Here is a 14,332-nt window from a genome sequence, read left to right as displayed (position 1 = left end):
TCAAGAAGTGAAGGCACTTTCCTTGGGATTAGCTGAATCACTCCCCATATCCATGACCAAATAACCATGATGGCAGTTCAGACCACTTTCATGAGCACATGTGGTGTCAGGTGTGCCAAACTGTATCCTGTCCCAAACTGTGTCCTGTCCCAAACTGTGTCCTGTCCCAAACTCCTTTAAATCCTTTCTGAAATCAAAACACCAGGTAAGGCTTGGGCATCACTGAACAGCTCTGCAGGGACCTCTCCTGCCTCAGGAAGAGGCTTTCCCTCAGTCCCACTACCCACAGGCACAGCCTTCAACACCAGGATTCTGCCACGATATGCTCCTGGCCATCTCTCTCCCATGCATCCCTAAACAACTTCCATTCTTTCCCATCCCTCACTACAGTCTTGTCAGCTGCTTGTCATTCTCACCCTCCTACTCTGCCACATCTTCAGTAGTATTTGATCTTTACATTACAGCAGCTTGAACTGTGTTTCAGAGTCAGCATCTCTGTTAGGGTAGGGAGAAGTCTCTCAGCACCACCTCTATTACTGTTGGAGTAACTCTGATTATCCATATAAGACACTAATCATCCATTAAAAGCTCAGGCTCTCTAAATACAGCTCTCAGGAGGCCACAGATGAAGAAGTTTTCTTCTACAGAGAGTCAGCCTGGAGATACTCAATATTCTTCCTGCCCAACCCAATGAAATCTGCTCTGCTGTGCTGCAAGTAAACTGGAATAGTTTCTCCAGAATGTAAGAAGAGGGGGAAAAAAATCCTGCATACCAAAAATCACACACTATGCATTATGAATTAAAAATTATCCTCTCTGCTGAAGGCTGTAGCACTTGCTCTTGTTGCTTGAATATTAACATCAGCTTAGAACTGAATCAGCAAAGCAGCGCCCTAACAAGGTCACCAACAGCACAACTTTCAGCTGTCAGATGCCCAATTCATTTACATGGCACTTTTAAAGCTGTATCCCCACAGGGATGATTTTAATTGGACTGTGGATGACATGTTTTCATCGTGAAACAATTCTGGCACGAGTCATCATAAAACAAATCAAGCCAGTTTAGTTACCTCTGGCAAACTGAAACCCACAGGTTAATTGCTAGGAAACCAGAATGTAGTAAACAGCACAGTGGGGATGGTTCAAATGGTGAAAAAGCCTAAGCTGACAGCGGGCCTGGTGCAAAATGTTTGCCAGAGAGGCCTGACTGCTTCCAAAGGCTGGATGTGGACTGCTGACAAAAATCAGGATAACACGAACTATGTGCTCAAAGGCACAGTGTGCCAGAAGCTCCAACATAATTAAAATATTCAGTATTAATAAATTATATAGTCAACATCTGCATTAAAAGATGTATTGATGGGGATAACGTGGAAAAAAACAGAAGAGATGCATGTATTGAGTCTCTGAGGTACAGTTACTCCTATAAAAAGTATCACTGCATCTACTAATCAGTTTATTTTTTCTGATACAAAGAAATGGAATACTGCATGCAGCTCTGGGTGCCCAGCCTAAAGAAGACCTGGAGCTGCTGGAGGGAGTCCAGAGGAGACCATGGAGATGCTCCAAGAGCTTGAGCTCTGGAGCCAGCCTGGCACAGCTGGGACTGTTCAGCTGCACCAGAGAAGCTCCAGGGACACCTCAGAGCCCCTGCCAGGGCCTGCAGGGGCTCCAGGAGAGCTGCACAGCCCCTGGGGACAAGGCAGGCAGGGACAGCACCCAGGCAATGGCTGCCAGGGCCAGAGGGCAGGGACAGATTTTGGCCCATTGGGAATGAGGAATTGCTGGCTGGGAGGGTGGGCAGGCCCTGGCCCAGGGTGCCCAGAGCAGCTGTGGCTGCCCCTGGATCCCTGGCAGTGCCCAAGGCCAGGCTGGATGGGGCTTGGAGCAGCCTGGGACAGTGGGAGGTGTCCCTGCCCATGGCAGGGAGTGGCACTGGATGATCTTTAAGGTCCCTTTCAATTCTGTGAATTTACTTTGTCTTCCATTGGACTGACAAAAGTGCAGAAGGGAGCAAAGGGAACCCTTTCTTCTGCTCCAGAGAGTTTGGATAAAGAAGGTTAGACATGAGAAATAAAAATGCCTTGATCAAAGAATAGGCGAAGCACAAAGACATGACAATGGCAGATCTTCAGAGAAGAAATTATTTCAACTTACAGGCTGCAGGGTGCAGGGATCTGAACATGGGAGGGACCTTCAACATGAGCCTCTGTTTTCATAATGAAAAAGAATGAGGCAAAACAGCTGATGGCCTTCCTTGTGGTTATTCCTACAACTACTTGTGAAAAAGGAAACTGAGGCAGAGAAAGGGAGTTTGGACAGCTCTAAATTTTGATATCTAGATAAAGAACTGCAGGCAATAAAGCTTTTGATACCTTCAGTGCATACACTGGAGATGAGAGGGGAAACTGCCTCGGTGTGAAATATTTTAGCTCTTCTTATGAATGACCAGGGAAGAACCTGTCAGGCAATCAACTCCCAGGTGTCAGACCTCATCCCTCATCATTGTGGCGGCCAACCCAATGTTAGGAAAAGGCAGTTCTGACAGCACCCTGACGGTGAGCAAAATTCATCAGCCACTTGAAATGAAGCAGATCAGAGAGGGACAAGTCAAACACAGTCCCAGGGCTGAACTCTGCACACTGTCAAAGATGCTTAAGAAAGGGGAGCATTGAGAAGGGAGAGGGCTAAAAAGTAAGCAAAATATTTCATTTATTTCAAGAAAACCATGGTATCTGATGCTCAGTATTCTGCAAGCAGGAAAAGAAGTTTCCAGAACGAAAGAGTTTGAGTTGCCATAGCAGACTCGAGTTTATACTCAGAAGGAGGTGAGTAGGGGTAATGTTTACCCAAAAAATTAATTTGGAGGGGAGTGAAGAGTAAGGAAAAATTGGAGAACACTAAAAAAGGCGACTGGTGCAATACTTTTAGAAAAGCACCACACTAAAGAAACTCTGGAAGAGGGTCTTTCAGCAAGAGAGGGGTGTGCAATGCCAAAGGCACTGGAAGAACTGAGGCTTGGAAGCAAGACCACAGTGTCTGCTTTGGCACCAGAAATGGCAATATTAGAATGGAGCAAGATCAAAGGGAAACTGGAGACAAGAAAGACAGCTTGGAATGAGCAGAGGACTTGGAGGGGATGGGGAAATAGGAAGAAAAAGACAATCATCCACATCCACATGTCTTCTAATTATTCTCTGATTTGGAAAACGCAGTAAATGTTAATCTAGAGCACCCAGTGGAACCTTCTTGTAGTAATTTGAATAGCTGGCATGAGATCTACTTTTAAATTTCCCAAAGCCAGTTCGAGGGAGAGGTGAAACCTATAAAACTGCATGAGATAGTGAGATTTTAATCTTCTGTAATGATGGGTGTATCCTGGGGAAATGGCATTCTCCTCACATGGGATGTACTCCACTGTCTGCAGTTCTGCAGGGAAGATGATTCTCTCAATGGCTCCATCATCCTCAGATTTATCCAGCCAGCGGCCACAGGGAAACTTGAGGCACTGTCCCAGGGATGGGGCATCAATCTCCACCCATTCCAGAAACCAGCCAGTTGAATTACCTGTGGTGCAAAGATAACAGTGAATAACCCACCAAGCCTTTGCAGACAACAGCAAATGAATCACTGCACGCCAGACCGCCGAGAAATAAATCTTTCTGTCTCTTGCCAAAGGGAATGTAGAATATATGGCTTAAAGATCACTGGATGAAATTGCCCAGGATTGAGGTAAAATGCTTCACATTTCTATAAGTGTCAGGCTAAAGATGTGCACGTGGAAATGCTAATTACTGCATCACTTTTATCAATTGGCCTCTGTAATAATACAGAGCAGTTATCAATAAACCTGTCATTTAATGACCCATAGGGGAAGAGATCCATGCATAGCTCCACTGCCTTCCTTGTTTGTAGCAGATACACAGAATTCTGTCTAAAAAGCAGCCAAGACTTTATGATCAAAATACCACCAAAAACTTAATAAAGAAGTGAAACAAGCCTATGGGTCCCATGCAATAAAAAAAAAAAAAATATGGGGTTTGGTGGTATCTGTGAAATCTCACTAAAGATGTGGCTGTAGAACTATAAAGACTTGCAGAGGGAGAGGATGCAAAGCTGCAAGTTGGCACCACTGAGCTCCTAATGTCACATGGGAATGGAATCAGCAGCAAAGTTAGTAGCAGCAGCAGCCGAAGTGACAGCAAGGATCTGTCACCAAAAGGTAAATTACATTTGGGGTCTTGGAGGCAGGTTATTTTATACAGCAACGCACTCTGTGCACTAGAAACACTGCATTACAGAGCAGATTATCTTACCTTTATTGTCATGGCCTATCTTGATTTTTTTCAGGTCTCCAATGTCCACAGACTCCACTGTAAACTCATCTACCTTCCCACGCTCAAATTTGTTCTTGTTAAACTTTGAGGCCTTTAGGCTGACTATCCCTGTTGTGGCGATGCAAAAGGACATTGTTCAGCATGTGAAACAATTCCTCTGGGAATGTCAACAGTGGGATGAGGGAAGGGGCTGAAATGCAAAAATTGGCTTTTCATCTCAAGATCTGAGCTTTGTCCCTCCCTCTGAGCCCAAGTCTGTATCAACACCCAAAATATACAGAATTCCTTCCTTGAATGATCCTCTGGCAGTGCAACAGGGACGATGTTGTCGTGCTGTGCTCGCAGCTAAAGAAATCAGTGTTACCCATCAGTTCCCTGTCACTCTCACAGGCATCCCAGCCGCTGCACACACAGCTCAGCTGCTTCCAAGAGGATTTGCTCATCAGCTGATTAAATACTTCTGGGCCACTCAAAGAGGCAGAGGAGGGTTGGGTTTCAGGAGCATGCTGATTCATTGCTGAGGAAAGCAAATCATCCAGTGCATTCACTGCTCAATAATGTAGTCCCAGTCAACTGTGCTGTTTCTATAATTGAAATTAAAACCTTTAGACTAGCAGCTGGTGCAAATCAGCATCGCAAAGCTTGGCAGTGATTTACAGCAGCTGGTGCTGTGCTCCAAGTTACCACGACGTGAGCACCGACTGCGAGAACACAAAGTCACTCTAAAAGGAGTGAGAAATGGGTATTGGGGAAATGAAAAGAAACCATGACCTGTCTTTTCAGGTGTCAGACAGAGAGCTGCTTTCCTTTTCCATCATTTGAAGCCATACCTGTATCATCTTTACTTCCATAGAGTATGATGAAAACGTTGGCATCCGTCCCAGCATTCTTCTTGTCCCCTGTTTTCACTTTCACTGAGTATGTAGTGGATTTAGCTGCCAGATAAAATATCTTAATTTAAGAGTGTGATGTCCAACCAGGAGTTAACTCTACTCTTCCTTGCATTAATGTGTGCTTGGTTTGAGTTTTGTTTTGACTGATCACAGCCATGCTGTAATCTCTAATTCCTGTCCTATGCTCTGGTAGCCCTTGAGGTGAGCTGGGTTGTCTGGTTCCAGAATTTTCTACTGCCCCAGTCACTCAGCACATTGCATGCATATCTACAGATAAGAAACGTGCTCAAGCCTTCCAATTTGCTTCCTGGGAACCTCTAACCCTCCTCAAAGCTGCCTCTGACTGCAATATTTAAATTAAAAAATCCACCTACCCCCCCCTTTATTTCATTTGCATCAAATAATACATGTGCATATAACACGTACTGGAAAGTGTGTACTCTGACACATACAGTTCATATTCACAAGAACACCTTTCAGAACAGCAATAGTAGGGATGTTTCTACTGCACCATCATCTTAATAAAAAAAATCTCATGGAAAAGTCTAATATGGTGTTCACTCAGCTACTATAACCTTAAGATTTCCAAAATGGAATGCTTACTCCCTAGCTGGACATATTTTTCCAAAAGAAATAAGTTAAAATGCTGGGCACTCAGCAGCTTGCTGAGTGTGTCTCAGTGACCCAGGAATGTGTCACTGCTCTGTGGTTACAATGCAAATTTATATACAAATGAGGCAAAGTTGTTTTGGAGGACAACAGACACAAGCAGCAAGATGGAGAATGAGACAAATTTAGGTTCCTTCTCTTTCTCTGGGTATGTTTCCTCTCTGCTCAGTTTTATGTTGGAACATTTAACCATTACAGTCCATGATGTGAAATAAATGAGATTTATTCCTTAGATATTAGCAACCAATATGCATTTCAGCTCAAAAACAAGGACTGAACCTATTACCCATCTTCCAAGCTTTTTCACTTGGGGTCCAATCTTGCAAGATGATTGAAGCAACTAAAACTGAGGAGGGTCCACTCCTCACAGTCTGACATGCACTTGACACTTCATTCAAGACTGAAAATTTCATTTTGGGGCAAAATTACTCCCAGCACAGTGAGTAACTGCTGCTGCTCACTGCTAATGCCCTCAGCAGGACTAACAACCTGATTTCTTTCCAACCCCACACTGGAAGAAATTCAAGGCCAACATATACATTGCACCTTTCTGTTCCAGGCCCAAAGTTGCAGGAGACTGGCCCTCATTTTCCGAATCTTTCTTTACAAATGCTTCATCCACTGGGACCAGCTCCCTGGCAATCTGACCGTCATCTTCCTCCACTGCCAACCACCGCTGGCATGGAAAGTAATACCTACAAAATGACAGCAGCACCCGGTGCTTACACAGGACTTCACAGGCTTTAAAAATATAAACAAGCACAGATCAGAGGCTACTTGAAGGAAAAAACAAAAAACCCCAACAAGATTACTCAAGGCTGAGCAATACATGTGTTTTCATCCTTGAGATCTGGTGTTGTGGGAGCTGAATCCATAAATAGGTTAGGGAGCACATACTGCTAAGTGCTGTTTCTGGGCTGCCAGCCCCACATGGTTGATTCATTTTAATTTCACTCCCAGAAAGAGTTCAGTAACTTGAAGGACCTCCAGACTCCCAGGCATTTTATGTTTATGAAGACTGAACCCATCTTGTCCTGAAGAGTGGTCCCACCCATCAGAGCATTGTGCAATTTTTGAGCGTGTGATTTCCAGCAAGTTCCAGCTTGAAGGCAAGCCTATATTTCATGTTTTGAACAGCCTGTTCTTTGCTCATCCAGCTGTCTGTGGAAATCATGAGAGCTTGCTTAGATCAGAATTTGCTTTTGGCCCAGATCTTTGCATTAAGTAGAAAGGGCAAATAAAACTCAGACACTTCCAAAGTGAGGCCTAGAAGGGAAAAGCTTGAGTGCAGCCTCTTCTCTAGGAAGGAGAGATGAGCCCATCCCATGAGGAGAAACAGAAAAAAGCTGAGGCTGCCTTCCAAACACAGCTGGTTCCCAAATTACAGAGGTGCTGGGACAGCAAACCACACCATGGGAACCCCAGAATGGCCCCATACTCTGGGCCCACGAGGCTCCCAAAGGATGGCCATTCGCTGAGGTGCTCCAACAAGGCCCTCCTGCATCTCCTCTGCCTCCCCATGGCTTTGCAGGCCCCTGAGAACACAGCCCCTTTTTCAACCCCATGAAAGGGCACAACAGGCTCCTCACGTGGTGCTCTCCTTGAGGTCAGTAATCTCCACCCTCTCCAGGAACCAGCTGGGTCTGGTACCAGTGTTATCATGGCGGATCCGCAGCTTCTTCAGCTCGCCCAGGTCGATGGCTTTGATGGTGAACACGTCTACCTGCACAGGAGGCAAGAGGCAAATGGCTGTGTTTCCAAGAAAGGAGGAAAGAAATGGCCAAGGGTAATCATCCTTTTTTGCCAATAAAACATAGCTATTTGTAAGTTCTCTTTGTACTCTTTGTGTGGGTGTACGAAAATAACTACAGAGCTCTGAGGTCTCCCATTAACACACTCATGTTTGGCTCCTACAAGGCAGTAACAGCCATGGAGCTGCTCCCCCCTTCCTCTCTTTACCTCATCCCATTTTCAGCTTCCTGTAAGTTTAACTCCTCTCTGCAAAATATCATTCCTTTCAGGCTTAGCATTTTCCCACAGATTGAATCTGGAACCAGACAAAAACCATGTTGACTCCATGGAAATTCTCCTGCTCACCTCTGTGTAGAATCTTCCAATATCCACAGTTGGAAGGGATCCACAAGGATCACTGAGTCCAACTCCTGGCTCTGCATGGGACAGCCCCAAAATACAGCCCATATGCTTTATTTCAGATGTTTCAGAATTTCTTCCTTTTGTCATTTACCACAACCAAGAGGATCATTTATTAACTGTGTTAGTGTGACAGGATGGCCCTTGTTATCATAACAGTTTAAACATCTTAATGTGATTAATATGTTGGTAGACTTTGGGTTTGTACTCCCCAGAGTAAGGAGCATTACATTTGCAGCTTGGAGCTCTTCCCACTGAATGAAGAACCATGTGCAGGTTGCAGTTTCACCAGTGCCAAGCTCATAAATCACGGCTAACAGCTTATTTAACAACCTTAGGGCTCTTTTTTTTTTGTGGTTGCAAGTTTTCCACAGCTGTTTTTTGTTTCTATAATTTTTTGTTCTTCAGAATTACTCCTTGAAAAACTCCTGGCTACAACAGTAGATTTTTGTTAATTGTTCATAAACTTTTTATAGCAAATACTCAACATACAAGAGATGATGTTTAATTGGATTGGATTATAATGTAACTACAGCACACTGTGTAATATTGCTTTTATTCCCTGGCCGGTTGGGTAGAACATTTAGAATAGTTTTTGCATCTAAATATCTACATGCTTGAACTTCCCCAAAAATACTCTCCAACATTAATTCAAAGTTTGTAAGTTTTAAGTATTCCTAAAAGGAAGCATTATTACCAGAATGCTTATAGGAAGCAGACGCAGAAAGTGGCTCCAACATGGAATTGGTGTTCAGCTTAGTATTCAAATGAATATCCCCTGTAAAATGTTTTGAGGCATTTTGCTTTATATAATACATTTCAGAAATAAAGCATTTTTGAAAGAAGTGAGAAGAAAGTGTATTGAACGGCCAGCACATCAACCAAGAGAGCCCTGCCAGGCTCCTTCTCGCTTGAGTGAGTGGAGTTCATGCATTACCTGTCCTTTCTCAAACTTGTTGAGGTTATTTGACCTTTTCAGCTGGCGCTCACCCGTGTCTCCTCTTTCCATGCCATAGATGCTCAGGAAGACATTAGCATCTGTCCCAGCCCCCCACATAGTCCCAGTGAGGACGCGGACTTCATACGTATTTTCTGCAAGTAAAATAGCAAAGGCAGGTCAGAAAAACCCCAGAAATGGCCATATTTCATCAAACCTGTGGCTCACCACAAAAGTATGTAACCCCTGAAATGCCAGCAAAGAAAGAGTTTGCCTGAAGTTTCTTGGATCTATATTAAAACATGAGCAGCTCTGCCTTCCTCCAAGCCCCTCTCCTTGGCCCTAAGAGCAATTACATCTTGCTAAACCCTCAGTTGCAGTGGGACCTTCTGGGACTGTTGATCCAGATGACCTTTGATGAATCCTGTGGAAGTCCTTTAGGATATTCCAATTTCAGGCTGTCTCTTCCGTGCTCTGCCTTAGTTTACCCACCATGCTCTTCCTCCCTAGCCTGACCCACCACAGATCCAGTGCATGCCTGGGGCAGCGGGGTTGTTTTGGGGGATAAATGGTCCTGCCAAGTGTGGTTATCATCCTTCATGGAGAGGCTGGATGGATACACACACCCACCCACCCACACACACACACACACACAGACACACAGACATGCTTACAGATTTCCTGTGGTATTTATTTACCCTCCAGGTCAGATTCTTCATCAGGCACCAGCTCCACCACGAGCTCCTTATCCCCTTCATCCTTAGCCAGCCAGCGGTGTGCCACAAACGTATAGACATCCATTCCTTCTCCCTCCTTGGTCTCCTCATTCTCCTCATCAGACTTCTTCTTTGTGTCTTCATCAGAGTCCTTTGTTTTGGCGGCCAGGCGCTTCAGTGTGACGCTCTCCAGGAACCAGCCATCCCCAATGCCTGTCCCGTCGTGGCCTATCCGGATCTTGTAAATCTTGCCAACATCTGCAGCCTCTCTCTGCCACCCAGGGAAAGTCAGCACCCAGAGGGATAGAAGACAATCTTAATTTCATAAAGCGCATTCTTAAAAAGGAGAAGCACGGCCTCCGTCACACAAAATATCTAAGCAAGGACAAAATCAATTTCCTAATGCAAGTTTACACTTTCCATCCTGCTTTACTATTTCATACTTCCCATCAACAAATCTCATCTGAACGGATTAAGCTGGAGACATTCAGAGCAGCCATGGTGAGGAGAGGAGCTAAATCCATATTTATTGGGCTCCCTACTTCCTCATTGCTCTCCTTACCTGTATTGTCTCTGTGTTGTCGCTAAAGATGAATATATGATAATACCACACCAGGTTTTTACAGATTCTCAGCGCATGAGGCATTTTGAAAATTAATAATAAGATGCCTTTCATACTCAGCACAGGATATGAACCCAGCAAGAAGCAATAATGGTGTAGTGAAAAGGCAGTTAACTCATATAACACGATCTCTGACACAGACTGTGGGTTTGGAGTGCCCTTCTCCCTCCTTCTCATCTGCAAAATTAGAGAAGTATTTCCTCACTGTTCTGGTGAGCAGAGAGGATACAATCACTGGTGGTTACAGTGCTTCAGTGGCAGAAGGTTGATCAGTAAGAAGATTTACATCCCTCTAGTCAGCATAGCAGACACAAAACCTTCTTGGTTTAGATTATCTGTCTGGATTACTACCTAATGAAGTTGGATAGAAGATTTTACTCCACACAATCCTTCAACAGCCCATGACTTGTTTCTGATGATTGCTAATGCTGTTATGCAGTGTTTATGTTATAAAACTTGCAAACATTTGCTTCAGGCTGAAATCTGGCGCTTGGCATGTAAGGTTTTAGTCTAGAAGCGTTTTGTAGATTAAAACAAAATCAATTGCACACAAGATGCTTATCAGAAAACTGAAATTGATCCCGCTGTCCTGACATAAAGAATGTATCTATCCTAACACGGATTTACTCTTAGATTTACTGTAATCATCCTGCATGCCTTGTCCATGACTGATGGCATTTCCTATTATCACGTAGCTCACAGAATCTTATTTTTGCCTGTGTCTTTTTGTAAACATTCATATAGTGAAAGAGATAGACGATCTATTTATTAATGCTCTAGAGCTTCTGCCTTGTATGCTTATAAAAAAATCACAGAAATGGGCATAATTTTCAAATCTTGCAATAAATATCAGAGAGAGGATATAAGCAAAGCTATGTAAACAGAACACTGTACATATGGCTTTATTATAAATCTTATATTGGCTAATAGCTCTTACTCATAAATTTTAGAAAGCTTATTTCCTTTAAAATCAGAGAAACCTAATCTTAAAATTATAGAGAGTTTTTAAAAAGCAAACATTTATAAGTTACTATTCATTTCAAATCCCCAAAAACTCATTAAAAATAGATAAACATCAGTAACTCCATTTGGTAACGCAAGAAAAGGATGCAGGAGGAGGTGAACTGATCTCAAAAACACACAGTATAAAACTGGTGAAACTGTGGACAAAGGCACCTCCATTTGGCCACTGACAGGAGGAAGGATATCCCAGTCTTGATGATTCAGGGCAGCTTCAGCAATTTTTTGCAAGCTTAACTGTGCTGAGATGGATCCAGCCTCTGTGGGGCTGCAAATTACAAGAACACTTAGGCACTGCTGTGAGGACATGTGGCAGATGTGCCTTAAATCCAGCTTCCACCTGCACTCCCTGCTTCACTGTCCAGATGTTGGTCTGTCCTTCCCCACAGAAGGATGTGGCTCTGGCAGAGCACCCTGTCTTTGCTCTGATCCCACATCAGGGGCAGGTGCCAGGACCATTCCTGTCCTGCAAACTGTGGTTCCTCTGGGCAGAAACCCCAAGCTAACAAGGCAGAAGGGAACATTGGTCCCAAAGGAGAGGATCCTGACCATGTTGTGATCCATGCTTGCTGGGCAGCCTCATCAACCCAGGATTATCTTGCTAGATTATCCAATTCCTGGCTCACTCCCTAGAGTTTTGTTGGAGGTTCCTCACCCCTCTAAACACTCCCTTTGCTGGGCTGCTCAGAAAAAGGTGTGGGCTCTGCAGTATAAACCTGAATTTTTAAAAAGCTCTGAATTCTGACCATCCTGATACCTGTAGGACTGAGCTGTGCACACAGTCCTTGAGTGTCAGGGCTGTGCAGTGTGTGCTGGGACAGTGTTACATGCACTGTAAAATCCATGGGGCATTCACACATTCTCAGGAATTACAGCTGCAAACCTCTGCAGGGCTGACATCTGTACCTGTAGTTAATGGTGTGTGTGACCACAGGCAAACCTGGGATTCCTTATGGTCTCATACAAAGGTGTTTTCTTTTTCCCCCAGCTACACAACGAGAACTGGCAATAACACACCGCTCAAAGTTTGGGCAACGTGCTATTGCCAGCCCAAAGTTTGAAGTCTTTTAATATCCTTTTGAAAGTATATACAAACAAATACTGCTATTTGATAATAAATTTCAATGACATCTTTGCTAGTAAAAAAGCCTTCCAAAACAGAGGACAGTAGACACTGCCAGACCTGCAATTTTCTTGAAAAGTTTTTTTTTTGTGTAGTTGGGCCAGTTACTCTTTTGATGTCTCAACTTTGGCTGATAATTTCTTTCCCCTTTTAGAAGTGGCAGTGACACCCTCCATCATACCTTGAAGATATCTGTGGCTCCCCTTTCAAAGTTGTTGGATCTGTTGTCCAAGAGGATCAATTCCGTTTTGCCAGTCTCGCCATAAATCTGCATGAAGACGTTGGCGTTGGTGCCTGCGGCTCGCACGTTTCCAGTGACTACAGACACCTCATAGTTTATCACTGCTCCAAAAATAAAGCAATTAAATCAGCAGAGAAACCCAGATAACAACATTCCTGGGGGCTCGGGTTCAAAATTAAATTACCTTGTCTTAACAAATGTCCACGTAGCCGACCATTTGCTCTTATCCAAACTAAATGTGAGATAACAGAACTCTTCACTGAGGACTAACCTAATAGTTTTCCTTTTACAAGTGTTAGCCAGTGTCAGGGGGGTGCAAAACACAGCCTTAAAAGGGAATTTTGTTTCAGGACTAACTATAGAATGGTTGAATGATCTCCTTAGCACAGTGCAAGGGAGGGAGGTACAGAGAGCAGGGGAAAACCACAGCATTCTTACTCAGGACCCAACAGCAAATTTTAACTGCAGCCTTAAAATAAAATGGGTCTACTGATAAAAGTCAAGTGGCCAGTAGGGATTTGGCACTTAGTTATCAAAGAGCTTCTCCTTTCCAGGAAACAGGGTAATAAAGACAGGACGGGACATGTGCTGGTGCATAAAGAGAAAGGAGGACTGGGGCAGATAAATGTAGAAAACAGAAGAACCCACTGATATTGCAGTGAAGAAGCACATTGTCTTGTGCTGTGTTGTGCTGCCCAGGTGTAAATTTTTCATATGGTCTCAGGAAATGGAGATGAAAATCTCTGTAATGTTTTTCCACCTCTTTTCAGAAAACATGAGGAGAATATTTTACTTTCCTCACAAATATAAGCCCATAGGAATGGTGATTATTTTGGTTTTGATGTCTAAGACAGTGGTGACCTTGCCCTGAAGGATGGGAGCAATACACATTTAGCCCTAGCTTCAAAGCAGCACGTGTTCTCTTACATTTCTCAATAGGCAAAATCTCACTTGGGTAGACCTCCACCTCCACCCTGCCATCAGCCTCATCCTTGTCCAGCCAGCGGTTGCAGGGGAACATGTACTGCCTTCCCTGGACTGGAACTGTGATCTGGACACTGGCCAGGAACCAGCCGGACCGCAGACCCACGTTATCGTGCCCAATCAGAATTCGGTTGATCTTTGGAAAAAAGCACACAAAAACCCAGAGGGCAGGGAAAAACCCAACACAATGGAATTTGCTTAATGTAAAACAATCTCCATACCCTGGCACGGTGCTCTCCCACCGTGTTTGTGTAAATAGTTTATACATGTATTTAACTGCAGACTTAAAACACTCCTCGCATGCCAGCATACACAATACACTGGTGTAAAATCTATGTAAAATGTGTCTCTTAATATCCAGTGTGAATGTCAAAGGCTCTTTCATCGCCTTCAATATGGAGTGTTATTTTGCTCCTGAATTCAGGCACTTGCACAAAGTATAGAGCCACCTGCAATTGATTCTTACCTTTCCAATATCCATCATATCTAGAGTAAACTCATCCACTCGACTACGTTCAAAATAATTGCCTAGATCATTATCAGAGACTAAGAGAAACTCTTTGCTGGAGTCTGCTTTTTCACCGTAGAGTTTGATGAAAACCCTGGAATCTGAGCTGGCACCGGGGATATCTCCTGTCT

At 43.8% G+C, this 14,332-nt stretch overlaps 1 protein-coding gene across 1 annotated transcript in view; it reads right to left on the bottom strand.

The window, feature by feature from the left end:
- Window positions 1-13,601, bottom strand: part of LOXHD1 (lipoxygenase homology PLAT domains 1) — a 79,708-nt gene extending 66,107 nt beyond the window's left edge. The window contains exons 1-8 of the mRNA XM_005490126.4: window positions 12,650-13,601; window positions 9,686-9,974; window positions 8,988-9,142; window positions 7,489-7,622; window positions 6,446-6,594; window positions 5,168-5,272; window positions 4,317-4,445; window positions 3,403-3,567 (exon numbers count right to left, since the gene is read on the bottom strand). Of these exons, the coding sequence (XP_005490183.3) occupies window positions 3,403-3,567; window positions 4,317-4,445; window positions 5,168-5,272; window positions 6,446-6,594; window positions 7,489-7,622; window positions 8,988-9,142; window positions 9,686-9,974; window positions 12,650-12,742 (1,219 nt within the window). The 5' untranslated portion in view covers window positions 12,743-13,601. The remainder of the gene's footprint in view (window positions 1-3,402; window positions 3,568-4,316; window positions 4,446-5,167; window positions 5,273-6,445; window positions 6,595-7,488; window positions 7,623-8,987; window positions 9,143-9,685; window positions 9,975-12,649) is intronic.
- Window positions 13,602-14,332: the final 731 nt, after the last annotated feature.

Source organism: Zonotrichia albicollis, chromosome Z (assembly GCF_047830755.1).
Source record: "Zonotrichia albicollis isolate bZonAlb1 chromosome Z, bZonAlb1.hap1, whole genome shotgun sequence".
In the NCBI taxonomy this organism is placed as follows: Eukaryota; Metazoa; Chordata; class Aves; order Passeriformes; family Passerellidae; genus Zonotrichia; species Zonotrichia albicollis.
The sequence above is the reverse complement of the archived record's forward strand: the minus strand, read 5'-3'. Positions and strand labels throughout refer to the sequence as shown.